Below are 14,753 nucleotides of genomic sequence, written 5' to 3' on the forward strand. Positions count from 1 at the left end.
ACTTCTTGGCGCTCTGATCCTCTCTAATCTTGTATACGTTTGTTTTGTGTGGATATTGGCCGTGTTGATTGGGTGGCCGAGTGGTCTAATGTGTGGGCTTTAGATCATAAGGTCTGTCATTGAGTCAAGTGACGTGGTTTCCATCCCAAGCATGTCCAATCTCGTCAGTTTCTCCGGGCCCCTACCACAATAATCCGGATATATTCTCAGAAAACGCTACAAAATAATAAAATAATGAGTCCCTTGGTTACTTAAAGATACATTACGGGTTATTAGATAAAGAGCTGGCAGTTACCCTATAGCAGTTAAAAACTAGATAATGTAAAGGGAATTTGCTGAAAATTTCAGTCAAATTAATCCACTCTGAACCGAGATTTTAGCGATTGAATTTTGGGTCTAGCCTTGATCATCATTACTAAAGTCGGTACGATAAAAAAAAACAACATAGTCTCGATTATCAAGTTTTTGATTTAATTATCAATGAGCTTTAAGCAGCAGATACGATCCAGAAAATATCGCAGGCTAGCGATGACATCGAGAGTTCTGGGTGAGTTAGTTAATGTCTAATTAAGAATCTAATAAGCAGATTTATCTCCTGTTAATGCATGTTTAAACAATGGCTGGGATCTTTTAGCCACGTTTCTTGTTTATTTTCAGAGCCTGTTGAACAGCTGAATCAGATCACAGCATACATCGATGGTTCTATGATTTATGGTTCCTCTCAAGACGAACAAAACAACCTCAGAGCTTTTACTGGAGGTAAAATGTTCGGATAATTATAACTTAGCAACAAGGAGAAACAACCCTGCACCCTAGCAACGAGGGGAGACAGCCCCGCACCTTAGCAGCAAGGGGAGACAGCCCCAAGGGGAGACAGCCTCGCATCCTAGCAGCAAGGGGAGACAGCCCCACGCCCTAGCAACAAGGGGAGACAGCCCCGCGTCCTAGCAACAAGGGGAGACAGCCCCGCGCCCTACCAACAAGGGGAGACAACCCCGCGTTCTCTGATAATTATATATAGATTTAGACAACCATCAAGCAAACTTCACGATGGTGAGCTCGGGGTTTGAAGCAAAACCAGTTGTTCAATATATTAAATGTCTGATTTGGATTCCAGACTTTCGTGTTAAAGATACATTACGGGAGATTAGATAGAGAGCTGGCAGTTCTCACTATAATAGTTAAAAACTAGATAATGTAAAGGCAATTTGTGAATTTTGGGCCTAGCTTCGATCATCATTGCTAAATTCGGTACAATAAAAAAAAAACACAGTCTCAATTAGATCGGATTCCAATCCAGTAAATATCGCAGGCTAACGAAGGCTAAGGGTTGATTGTGGTCTGGATAAGTTATACAATGCCTAATTCATAATTTAGATAAAATTTCAGGCCCAAAGAAAGACAGGCAGATTTAGCTCTTGTATATAATGCATGTTTAACTTGCTAAAGTTCAAGGCATGACTCTTAAGCTAAGAAATATATTATATAGAGATTGGGGTACTGCACACGAATAGACATTTAACAAAGAGAAAATTCAAATCGTTGCATTAACGGGCTTTTTTTGGGGCTCTTAACACTGAGAAAAACCCCAGTAGGTAACCAAGATGTCAATGTCAATTTTTCCAGCATGCTCCAATTGATCACCCTAGATGAAACTTATAGTCACTAAATCTTGATATAGAACAAAAATTGATGTCTAATACAGAGAAGGTCTGTAAACACTAATACAGGTAGACTGTAGGTATCTCCACGTGTTAAAATACATGTAACTAGTTTACCTTGGATTTTAAGGTATACGATATCATTTTATAATATACGTCTAACTAATTTCCCTTAGATTAAAAGGTGATAATATATACCTGTAACTAATATACTATATAGATAGAATGAAGGTATCACGTATTAATATACCTGTAACTAATTTACAGGTAGATTGAAGGTATCTGATAACGACTTGTTACCACCTGACAGAGAAGAATCATGTGTTAAATCTCGACAAGCTGATTTCTGTTTTAAAGCAGGTGAGTCACTTATTTAATATATCTAACGTCAATGAACAATCTGATTAAAATACACATCTATATTTCGTTTCGTTTTTACATACTTTCGATGGCCTCCACTACATGAAGATATGACCGGTTCTAGTGCTGAGTCGCGCCTGGTTTCATACGAGCGACTTTTGACCCTGTGACGTTAAACATTGATTAACCAATGTTTCTAGTGGGTTACCCACAGTTCCGTGCACTGCACGCCAAGAACTCGCCTTAAAAGGCTTTTTCATTGGCTAATCCCTGACATCAACAAGAACGCGGGTTATATAACATCTCTTTCAGATTCTAGTGTAGTAAAGACATGTAAAACGAAATTTGGAACTATAATAGTATCTGTGTTTTAATCAGATTGGTGAATGTATGAATGAATAAATGACGTTTTATGGCACGCCTCTCTAATAGGGCTATATTGATCCAAGCATATGGTGAAAAATCAGACAGGTTAAATAAGCCACAAACAATTTATATACATATAAAAACAAATATGACAGGGTTTTAAAATTAAATGATAGTTATAACTATGCATATAAATAAGAATATAAAACTGAAATATAAATTAAAGCTAAAAAGATTATCTTTTAAAAACTTTAGTGTCTTATAAAATAGACCGGTTTGGGCAAACAGATGGTTGGCAATGGTAAATTGAGACCTAATACCTTTGTGCTTAACAGTCATAGAAACATGGCAGAGTTGAAATTCTGGTTGAGATTCTGGATTTAAGATGAAAATGTGTGTGTTAAAAAAGTATGACCAATACGAGAGCGACACAAAACAACTTCATCTCTCCTGTTGGATGTGTAGGAGTTTGGCCTAGCTGCCTCCTGTTGGATATGTAGGAGTTTGGCCTAGCTGCCTCCTGTTGGATATGTAGGAGTTTGGCCTAGCTGCCTCCTGTTGGATATGTAGGAGTTTGGCCTAGCTGTCTCCTGTTGGATATGTAGGAGTTTGGCCTAGCTGTCTCCCAAGACAGCCAACGTGAATGAGAAATAGTGTCGTATTTTCAGGATTAATTCAACCCAATGCCACGGCAATATCCAAGCCGTTTGGGAGCAATTGAGAATCGTAGGTGTTGGTCCGGATTAAAATAAATAGTAAACTGTTTTCATGTTTCCAGGTGATGCCCGTGTCAATGAACAAATGGCTTTAGCTAGCATGCATACAGTCTGGTTGAGAGAGCATAACAGAATCGCCCAGCAGTTGGTTCAGTTGAATCCATCTTGGACTGATGACAGAGTGTTCCAGGAAACTAGAAAAATTGTTAGCGCGATGATCCAGCACATTACGTACAACCAATGGTTACCTATAGTCCTGAATAACCAGTATTCAAGTAGCAATAATTTGGATATAAAATCTAATGGCTTTGACGATCGCTATAATAAAAACATGGATGCCAGTATCAGAAACGTTTTCGCCACGGCAGCTTTTAGATTCGGACATTCGTTGGTCAAAACGTTCTTCTCACAACTTGCACGCGGTTATTCCGATAACGGACGCCATCTTGTCAAGGAAGCGTTTGGTCGTACGTCACATATTTTAGCTAACAGCGGAGAGGGCGTGAATCAGTACATCCGGGGATTAGTTAAAGATACCCCAGAGAGAGTGGACAGGTTTATTACGCCACAGTTGACAGATCATCTATTTGAAGATACGTTTGGTGATAGTTTGGATCTAGCCGCTCTCAATATACAGAGAGGACGTGATCATGGGATACCGTCCTATAACGTGTGGAGACAATGGTGTGGTCTGAGGACCTTCAACTCCTTCCAATCCATGCCTGGTCTACAAGCTGGTGCTGCTGAACAATTTAGTAGTATTTACAGGTATTTTTCACCGGACCTTTACATCATATCTCATCAGACTATGACTTTGATAACAATATGAATCTTTTATTATTCTATAAATTCTATAGATATGACTTTGACAACAATATGAATCTTTTATTATTCTATAAATTCGATTTTAAGATATGGCTTTGATAAAAATGTGAATCTTATAATATTCTGTAAATTCGATTTAAGATTTATGTGTCCTTTATTCGTTTTAAAACGATCATGTCTGGTTATATTAGGCGTTACGACTTAAACAGTATCTTATCGACGCCATTTTTGAATAAATAAACGTGAATGGGAAGAATTAAACGGCGTGTACACGATACAACCAATCCATACAACCGTCGAAAGCAGAGGTCGCATCTGTACAACTCATCAGACAAATGGTCGGATGAACAGCTTGTTGTATATATATTCTCATTCAACGAACTTATGCAATAGCCAATCAAATTGGGTTATGTTAGACGACATCATATCATACGGTGTATGACGTCATATCTTACATAGCAACCATAATCTCTGTAGCTGCGACGTCCTCTAAAATAGATTTAAACCTATCCGCGACTGAATCGTGGTTTATATAACTCTGTATGGGGAATATGGGCTTTAATTGAACCCGCGGCATCCAAACTGCTCTTTTTACACGTTCTTCTTCAAACAACGCCATTTTTTTCTCAGTTACTAAGAACGAACAAATGATGCTGCAGGCGTCTGGGCGTTTGGCGTCATTTTTCCGTAAAGCGCTTAGAACCATTGTATCAAGTAAATTCCTTCCGATATGTTGCATTTAAAGATAACGTCCTACGCTCAGATGTCACAAACCGTTTTGTGTATCAACTTACTCGAGATCTTTAGCGAAGAAGGGAACGTTGGTCAGCCAGCACCTGATTGTCGTCCTTCGAGCAGTCCTGAGTAGTTTTTGTAATTTTATTACCTGTTCCCAGGAGCAATACCTTTGGGGTATGAATGATCCTCATGAATAGCCCCATTAGTAACACCTTTACCTTTGACAGACGGGGTGCAGTCGATAATTTTATTATGCCTATATTTAGAAACCCAGAAGACATTGATGCATTTTCTGCTGGATTATCGCCCTTGATCAAGTTCTATTTACAGCTCCTGAAGATACTGGTTTATTATTAGAATTGATCATGTGATTATTTCTATTTATAGATCTCCAGACGACATCGATGTATTTTCTGGTGGATTATCGGAAATAAATATAGACGGTGGTCTGGTTGGACCAACAATCGCCTGTATTTTAGCTAATCAGTTCCGTGCTATCAGAGAAGGGGACAGATTCTGGTATGAAAGACCAGGAAATACAGGTTTCACTCAAGGTAAACATCTTTATTGGATAGTTTTAAATACCCTTTAAAATCCCGAGCGGAGGGGTAAGGGGACGGGAGATGAGGGGGGCGGGTAGATTCTGGATGATTAACCAGACAGAAAAAAAAAATATTTTTCACACAAGGCAAACGAAATTACCGGTTTGGGTCCACGGGGGTTCAGTGAGTAAGACGCGAAATGCGCCCCCCCCCCTCTAATTTTCGACAGTGCCCTTTTTTACTGCTGAAAGTGCCTTTTCTCAGACCCAAATATGTCCGTTCCCAACCTGTTGCAGGGATCCCAAATGACTCATACCATCGACTCAAACACACCAGTCTGGTCTAATTAATGCTTACATTTTCAAACGAATTTTTGTTGTTTAGCTGACGGTGCCCTAATCCTATAGAGTGATTATACACAGACATCAATGATAGCATCTTGTGGAATCGGCATTGTTTCATGTGTGGACAGTACACAGTACAAGTTACAAGGCTTAAATAGTGAAGTGGCTAGGGAATAGATTCGTCTTTTTTCCCATCATGTACCAACTTTATATATTCCGTATTTAAGAAGTGAAACATACCATTATAGCAATAACTCGCTCGCCTTGACAATTTTCGAGTCGCATGTTCAACTGGCTTTTTTACTCGATTTTAAGGCTCTTTTTCAACGATTTCCGAACGTTTGCTTAGACGAAAATATCACCTCTCCGCGGTCAGTGCCCTCATTTTGCGGCAACGCATGAAAATCCAGATAAATCATATCGACAAACACAGGCCCTCCAGGTTAGCGAGCAAACGTCTAAAATCACTGAACCACGCAATTGTCCTCAACACACAATGTTGTGGTTTCCGTGTTAGTGGCGCGCATGACAGAGAGTCTGACAAGGTCCCGCGTACACTGGCGTGCAAGCAACAGAACACTTGGTGGATGGAAGAGTAGGCCGTAGAGTCGCTGTTCTGGCAAAGTTTTCCTCAATGCACACTGCCAGAAAAGAATTACTTGTATTTGTTTGTTCTGTTGATTTCTTTCAGCCCAACTCAACTCCATAAAGAAGACGAGTTTATCCAGAATCCTATGTGACAACACGGACATCCAGACCATTCAGTTTAATCCCTTCTGGCAACCTGATCAAAGGTCGGTGCAAGACAAACAATAATATGGAACTCAATAATTTACAATTAGCCTATCCGATCTTTCGCCATCAATACGAACATTTAGAATTAGCCTATGCTATGGTCTCTCTACTTCAAAACGAACATTCAGCCTATATTTTGGTCTCTCTTCTTCAATATATACGAGGGGGTTGAATGGTCGAATGGTTAGCGCGTGCGCGCTGTATCACAAGGTCTGGCATTGAGTAAACTGGCGTGGTTTCGATTCCTCGGCTGAACGTAACAATGAGTAGGGTCACCTGTCCAACCTGGTGGGTTTTCTCCGGGTTCTCCGGTTTCCTTCCACTGCTAAAGACCCCTAAGCGCAAGCGAATTATTGAAATAAAATTGAACCACATGTTAGTCCCGAAAGTGACCTAGTTTGTGTCGAGTGGACGTTAAACTCTCTCTCTCTCTCCTCTCTCTCTCTCTGTCTGCTGAAAATTGAAATAATGTGACTCTTTTGATATGTTTTAGCCAACCTCTACAACCGTGTGGAACCTTACCAACACCTGACCTGTCACTGTGGAGGGATGAAAACGGCGGGGGAAATGGGGGTAGGAATATACCCGAAGCCAAGTGGTCCAGGTGGGGTCCGTGGTCATCTTGTAACAACGGACAGAAGAGACGAACCAGAACCTGTGAGGGTGAAGGCAGCTGTCAGGGTAAAAACACTCAGACAAGACGATGCAATAATGGAGGTTCTAGTCCGGGTCAAGGTGGATGGGGTGAATGGGGATCTTGGAACCAATGTAACGGTGGTAAACAATGGAGATGGCGACAGTGTGTTGGAGTCTCGTCTTACTGTGCTGGACCGAGCGCCGCCTCGCAACCATGTGGCGGAAGTAAATATATTCCTAGATATTGTCTTGTAGAATTCTTCAGACAATCAAGTATCTGTGCTGGTTATTTTTAGAAATGTTGACACCGGTTTGAAAAAATAAAACAATATTTGGGTTAACTTCGTGTCAGATGTTTTTATTTGAAGGGAGTCAGATGCTCGCTTATTAACCAGTAAAACCCTGGTCATGTCTCAATATTAAGGTCACCTGCAGATTTTGTTAAGGTTGCGAGATGGAAATAGGCTGAGGACACGTGATTATTGGCGAGATTGTGGGTTAGGGTAAGGCTAGCCCTGTTTACATCTCGTGACCTTCACCAAATCTACACTTGGCCTTAATGTTTAGCATTAACCGCAAGACTCTGGTTCGATCCGGATGTTGAGAAAATTCCCCGGCATCATTCACCGTGGTTTCATCTTGTTAGTGGGGTCCTGGCTTTAATAAATGTCTAGTCGTTCGAATGTAACGAAAACCAGAGGTACATGGCACATGTTAGCGTGTACGTAAATGGATCCACTGACAGTAGGAATTTGACGAAATCGCCGCTGTCCGAGCTAAGTGTTCCTTATAGCACACTGTATGACGTATTCCCCTCCTCGTTAGTCAGGTTGGACCAGACAAGTAGGACGTTAAACCATATTTACTTACATTTTGTTTATTTGAACTAAACTGCGATCAACATGTTCCCCTGAGTACTCTTTCTGTACTACCGAGACAATTACATTTCCGACTTCAATCTCACCCAAATATGTACATTACTCTCGACACTCAATCTCACCCAAACATGTACATTACTCTCGACACCCAATGACTCTATCGATACAATTAGTACAATATAATGTAGGTCAATGATTTTGTGAGTAGTGAATTCTTCTACACAATGGGAAGTGGGGTGGATGGTCTAATGGTTTAATGCGTGTGCGTGAAATAGTATGGTCTGTCATTGAGTCAAGTGGCGTAGTTTCGATTCCCCGCTTGTATGTGACAAGGATGTAGCATGTCCATCTTCGTGGGGTTTTTCCGGGTTTTTCGGTTTCCTCCCACTGCTAAAGAACGCATACGCACAGGCTAATTAATGAAATAAAGTTGAACCATATTTTAGTCCCGAAATACTACATGGCAATATAATATTTATTCGTGCTAAGAAAAGACATTTATTAATTATTACTACACAGCAATATGATATTGATTCATGCTAAGAAAAGACATTTATTAATTATTACTACACAGCAATATGATATTGATTCATGCTAAGAAAGGCATTTATTAATTAATACTACACAGCAATATGATATTTATTCATGCTATAAAAAGAATCATGATATAAGAGCTAAATCAGTCTATTACAGGACTTTATTTTGGTTTCAAATGTTATAAACTATTATTTAGATATTAATTCACATTACAAGCCTATAATCAACTCTCTAGACCATCGGATGGTACAGACAGATTTTAACAGGTCAAAATATGATCGTCTTTAAATATTTTATTTAAAAACGGAGAAACGAGACTGAGTCTCGATTAACAAGTAAAGTTGTTGTGATAATAAACAATCAAGGTCAAAACTCCAAACAGCGCTAACGTTGCTCAGAGTAAATCAATTTGGATGAAATTTTCAATAATATATTAATTTTGAATTATCTATCTTTAAACTATTAAAGCAAGAACGTTAGCGTCGCGGGTTCTAATGTAAAATCTCAGGACATGTCTATTGGACAATAACACCCCTCTAAATTCGAAACAGGAGATGTTTATCGACATTATAACATGCTATTTTTTAGAATTTTAAAAGAACTTATTTTATTGTGTAAACTTCAAAATTCGTCTCACTGCAAATCGGTTTTAGTGACGTCAAAACCAAAGAAATCAATTTTGACGTAATGAAAACGTCGTGACGTAGCGGGGTAACTGGTTGCTCATGTTAGATTTGGCTCGCTTATCGTCTGGTTGCTATAGTAGCCGTAAGAGTATAGACACACCAAAAAAAAAAAAAATTCTCACTTCATTTTTTAAAAAGTACTTTTTGAAACAAAATTTATGTTTTTGTAATAGATTTTTGAATATTTTGTTGTTTGTAGCTGTTACCTGACAAGGGGGTTGGCGTTTCAAGTTCATCTTCGGACATATCTCCAAATATTTCATCTAATGTACCGAGATCAAAATTGAGTGTCTCCATTGTGGTTATCGCCATTAAAGTAGTACGCATAATATTAATGCGCAGTGATTTCGCTAATTTAGAGGAGTGTTATTGTCCAATAGACAGTGTCTAATCGACCAATCAAAACGCAAGATTCACCCTTAAGCATGTTACAATAGCTAATAAAGGACATTTAATAATAACTCCCACGTGACAATATGTTATTTATTCATACTAAGAAAGGACATTTATCAATAACTCTCACGTGACAATATGATATTTACACAGCTCTTATTGACCTTATCCGTTTTGCTTATTCACTAATAAAGTGTCGTATGGGCAAGAGGCTGGCTCACTAGCCTCGTGGTCGGGTGTTCGATCCCTGCATTGGCCGAGAAAGTTCATCCAGATTTTCCGGCGTGGTTCTCGCTTGTCAGTGATGCAGAACGGAGGGCCTGACGAGGACAGCTGTCTAGTCGTTCGGGTGGGACGAAAAGCCGAAATCCCGTGTACACATTGGTGTGCACGTAAAAGATCCCTTGACAGTTGGAATTCGATATAAGAGTCGGCCGTAGTGCCAATGTGTAGCTGGCAAAATAAAGTGTTCGAAATTCCATGACTTTTTGGTCTGGAGCCCTTCCGGATTGTGTAATAGTTTTCGGTCATCGCTCATTAATTGTATCATCAATATTTCGGGAATCGAAAATTCTTTAAATTGACTAAAACATTTAAAATCAGTGTAATTTAAATAAAAAGTGTGTATCGCCACGCTGCTCAAAGAGCGACATGGGTTTCGGGCATATTTGTTTCATCAGTGAAATTTCTGGTGACATGTGAATGCAACGACAACAGCCTGGTTGATTGATTTGTTGATTGGAGTTCATTATAATGTACCACTTTCAGGTTGCTGTATTCACGTCCTGAAATACGTAGCAAGAAAACGCGTTATCTGGCTTGTAATTTTCATCAATTTTGTGGGAGAGACAGGCCCCAACAAATCCCCTGACGGCGTGTTTCACGACTTCTGAACTCGACAGTGACCTTTAATTCAAAGACATCGACATCCATTTAAAAGATTAAAAGACATTGTAAAAGTCAAATCTCACGAGATTATCGCCGGTCTTATCGGAAAAATGCTCACCTTGATGTTGACAAATACGTAAGAAAATATGAACATAACAAATGATTCAACTGAAAGGAGATATCTATGCAACATAGATGATTAATATCTACACTCAAGTTAAACCAACAGTATCTATTCATTTTAAATCTTACGTCTAACTGAATAAACTATATGATTTATTGTCATTAAAACACCAATGGCTGGATAACAGTGTGTAATTAAAGACTATAATTGTAGGTTTGTAGAAATTATCATATTAATAAATTTAAGGTGTCATACGGTTGCACGTGCCTCCAAGGTAGATACAAAGACATAATATAAACTAAGATATCATTACATTCTTTCATTACAATTTTCAATAGGGGGAGGGGTATAATTTATTGTGTAACATTGTGATTATAATCAAAACAATAAATCCCGTTCTATACCACAAACAAGCCATAATTAAAATCCCACCAATTTAGATTTCATTTTGCTGGCCATTTTGAATTTCTACATCAAAAATTCTCGAAATATTTTTTGAGATCAGAGTTGAACCCAACACATATATAAGATATGAAACCAAATTCCGCAATGTTGGATTAAATTTACCGGCCATGTTGAATGTCTGCCATCAAGGATTCATTTTTGAGATCAGTATTGAACCCGGCGACATCGAGAACCGTGTAAATGACGACTAAATTAACATCTGCCGATTTACGATGCTGCCATTTTCGATTTTAGAAATTTATCTTTAAATTGGGACTTCGAAAAACATATAAAAGACATAGCAAAAGTCATATCTTACGAGATTATCGCTGCCCTTTAATTGCATTATATTACAAAATTTGGCAGCCATTTTGAACGAAATGCCCAGCACCATATGAAAAATACATTTTTTTAATTGATATTTGTCAAATTCGGTTTTTCGGCACATTTCGCTTGCATAATCGCTCTGTGTTCGAGGAATTTAAAAAATTATTTATCTTTCCACCACCGAAAAATATACCGATTACGAGATATCGCTCTTCGAAAATTCCTGAAGACCGCCATTTTGAATTATGTTGATTACGTCATTTTGCCTTGGCCGCTTTTTTTATGGGAGTACTAGAGACCTGAACAGTTCCCAAAGAAATGATTTGTGTTTCAATTTGTCCTAGCCCCCTCCCCCCTCTCATATTGTTATCTCTACTCACCTATTAACCCAGTTGGAGCAGAAACGGAAGACGTTAAATCCATTTCATTTCACCGATAAATAAAATCGTCTTTCTCGAATATAACAATCTGTATCTTAAATAAATTATCATTGGGTAGATCCTCTAAATTAAAGATACATGGCCAACTATAACAGGAAAGCGAAGAGCCATAAATGTCCACTTTAGTTAAAGATCTGACAGCACCATAAGTTAAAGATCTGAGATCATCATAAGCATCAACAATTCTGATAACAAACAGTCTGTCTACAGCTCGGCAAGAACAGTAGAGATTACTCCTAAATATTTCCAATCCAACTACCTTACTGTCTGACGTTACGTCTATGTGCCAACGACAACCGTAGCGTTCATAATCTGGACTTCTATGCGTAAGCATACCTGACTTGAGATCATCTGTACTAAAACTAACCTCAAAACCCTCCGTGTTTGAAAATAATTCACAAATACAACAATCGACTGGGTTTGTGGCCAAAGTATACGCATAAACAGCATCTTCCAAGACATGTTGACCTGTATGCTTTTGCATGAAAAACAGCCATAATAACATGCGCAGAGCAGCCTTATAACACATGAAGATCAAATAGATAGGGTAAATCCACGGAAAAGACTTTAAATAAAAATAATACACTAATCTGTAATAGTAATAAATGAATCTACTTGTCGTGTTCCATCTTGTACTGGTATGACATTGTTTTGTGTCCCTGGCTTTACCATTTGAATCTAAATAGATTACCGAACCGTGGGCAAGAGACGAAACTGGGCGACTTACTATTTCGATGCCGTTCAGCTTATACAATTGTAGATTTGGAAGTGTAAAGTTGTCATCAACGTCTTTCAGTTGTGACATTGACGTAATATCGTTTGATATTTTTAACATTTCCTCGATCGATTGATTCTTTAAGACATCAACGGTATGACTTATACTGGCTTCTAAACCACTTATCGCGTTTTCTTTCAGTGTTTCAATTTTGTTCAACTTCGTGACATTGTTTTGATTTATTTCCTCCATTTTATTTTTCACTTCGTCTCTCGAGTTTATTAAATCGAAACATGCCCTTTGTGCATCACTATCAACCATGTCGCAAGACTCTTTTAAGTTTTTACGTTCATTTGATATTTTACAATAAATTGTCTCTAATTCAGATTTCAATTTAGTTAGATTACTTTCCATCTTATCTTTCCTTTGCGTCAATATTTTCCTGGTGTCTTCTGTAAAGTCTTTTAAATCCGGTGTGTTATGATGTTTATGTTTGGCCATCAAGCATTTCATACAAATACTTGTTTGACAGTCCTTGCAATAAAACTCCAATTCAGCAAACTTGTGTTTCTTACAAAATGTTCGTCGCTGTAATTTATCATCTGCGTTATCGTCTAAACTGAAAACAACATGTGACCTACAAACCGCAAGTGAATCGTGGGTTATTTTACAAGACTGACACATATATTGTTCACAATCGCTACATCGAAACTGTGATTGGACTTTTACACACACGTCGCATGTTGGTATATCCGTTTTAACTTTATTCTTCACACACACACCCTCGATGTATATATTAGTAGAAAATTTTTTCACTCCACCTTTTGGAATCTCTATTTCCCTACGGCACAGTGGACACAAAAACTTGTTATTTTTAGCCGACTTTTTAACGTGATCCTGGAGACAATGTAGACAATAAGTATGATGACAATCTATTATTTTAGGTTTTATAAAATTATTTAAACAAATACTACACACATGACGGTTATGTTCAGCCATTTTTATTCCGGTGTATAAGCCTATAAATCAATATGGAACTTATTCGAACACTCTACCAATACTCCAGTTTTCGTCAACAACAATATTCATAAAGTCCCCAAGTTCAAACACAAAACAATAATGTGGAAGGTTGTGTAGATGAAATCTTTCATCATTTTCATCCCCTCGATTGATAGTTGAGACGCCCTACGTGTGCCTAGTTATTACACGTCTGGGTCTCCGTACATGTATGTCATATCAACTTTATCGTCATAATCTAATTAACCATGGTTATCTCAAACAGCTGCTTAGTACCGAGAACACATACTATGAACAAAATTCAACACCGGAGTGAGGATAATTTAGACCTGGTTAAACACAGATTATACACGACAGAGCCTTATCCGTCCGTCTACCTTATGATTACACTGGGCCTCCGTACATGTAGGTTGAATGATTACACTGATTCTCTGTAATATAGTTTTAATGTTATATGATCTGTTTCATAAAATCGTTTTAAAACCTAAATAAACCTTCCTCATCCAAACAGCTCCTTGGTCTCGAGTACACATACTATAAACAAAATTCTACGCCTGCGTGTAGATAATTTAGGTGTGAGTAAACACAGATTACACACTATCCGTCCTTCGTGGAATCTCCCAGGAATGTATCCCATAATAAGGCGTGTCGCTTAAGTATCGTACCGTTAGATCAATATAATAATCAGCTATACGTTGCCACGTTACCAAACTCTTCCATATAAGAATGTAAACAAAAAATACCACCTACCTGCATGCGTATTGATTTTCATGTTACAGGATATGTTGAGGATGACGGGTGATCACTGCACAGTACATGGCACTATAGTTCAGCTCTGAACGTAGGTCTCATTACACCGTTCATGTACGTTGAGGAGCGGGTCCATTGATTCCTTGTCGAAACAATTTAAGTAAATTTTACTTGGCAACGTTTTAATGCCAAACGGTCGCGTGTCAGTACCTGTGAACGCCTGTACAATGTAATGCCCCCGTCATTCCGGATGGCGTCCTTACTGCGCTGCTGCGACCGTACAGCGACTAGAAAATGCACAAGGTCGCCGGCAAACGTAAAATGTCCCAAAAAATTACTTATACCCTCGTCAGACCGGGGTGACGCCTTTACTGGGCTGTTACGGCGACGGAAAATGACACCAGAGCACGTCAAGATCGCAATAAGCGTGGTAAAAGCGTGGTGGAAACGTCAGATATCGCGCTGTGGTCTCCGTGGTCGCAAATGATCGCCGAGTCATGGCGAAATGAAGCGGTGTTAAACACTTAATAAACCCAACATGATTATAAAGTATGGTATGTGTGACACTGGT

General features: G+C 38.7%; 1 protein-coding gene across 1 annotated transcript; it reads left to right on the forward strand.

Annotated features, from left to right (window-relative positions):
• Positions 1-605: 605 nt before the first annotated feature.
• Positions 606-7,285, forward strand: LOC126814673 (peroxidase mlt-7). Its single transcript, XM_050539981.2, has 6 exons — positions 606-759; positions 1,929-2,021; positions 3,166-3,871; positions 5,054-5,220; positions 6,244-6,346; positions 6,841-7,285. The coding sequence occupies exons 1-6, from the start codon at positions 606-608 to the stop codon at positions 7,277-7,279; spliced, it is 1,662 nt and encodes a 553-aa protein (XP_050395938.2). The 3' UTR covers positions 7,280-7,285.
• Positions 7,286-14,753: the final 7,468 nt, after the last annotated feature.

The sequence above is a fragment of the Patella vulgata genome, chromosome 3 (assembly GCF_932274485.2).
Source record: "Patella vulgata chromosome 3, xgPatVulg1.2, whole genome shotgun sequence".
Taxonomy (NCBI): Eukaryota; Metazoa; Mollusca; class Gastropoda; family Patellidae; genus Patella; species Patella vulgata.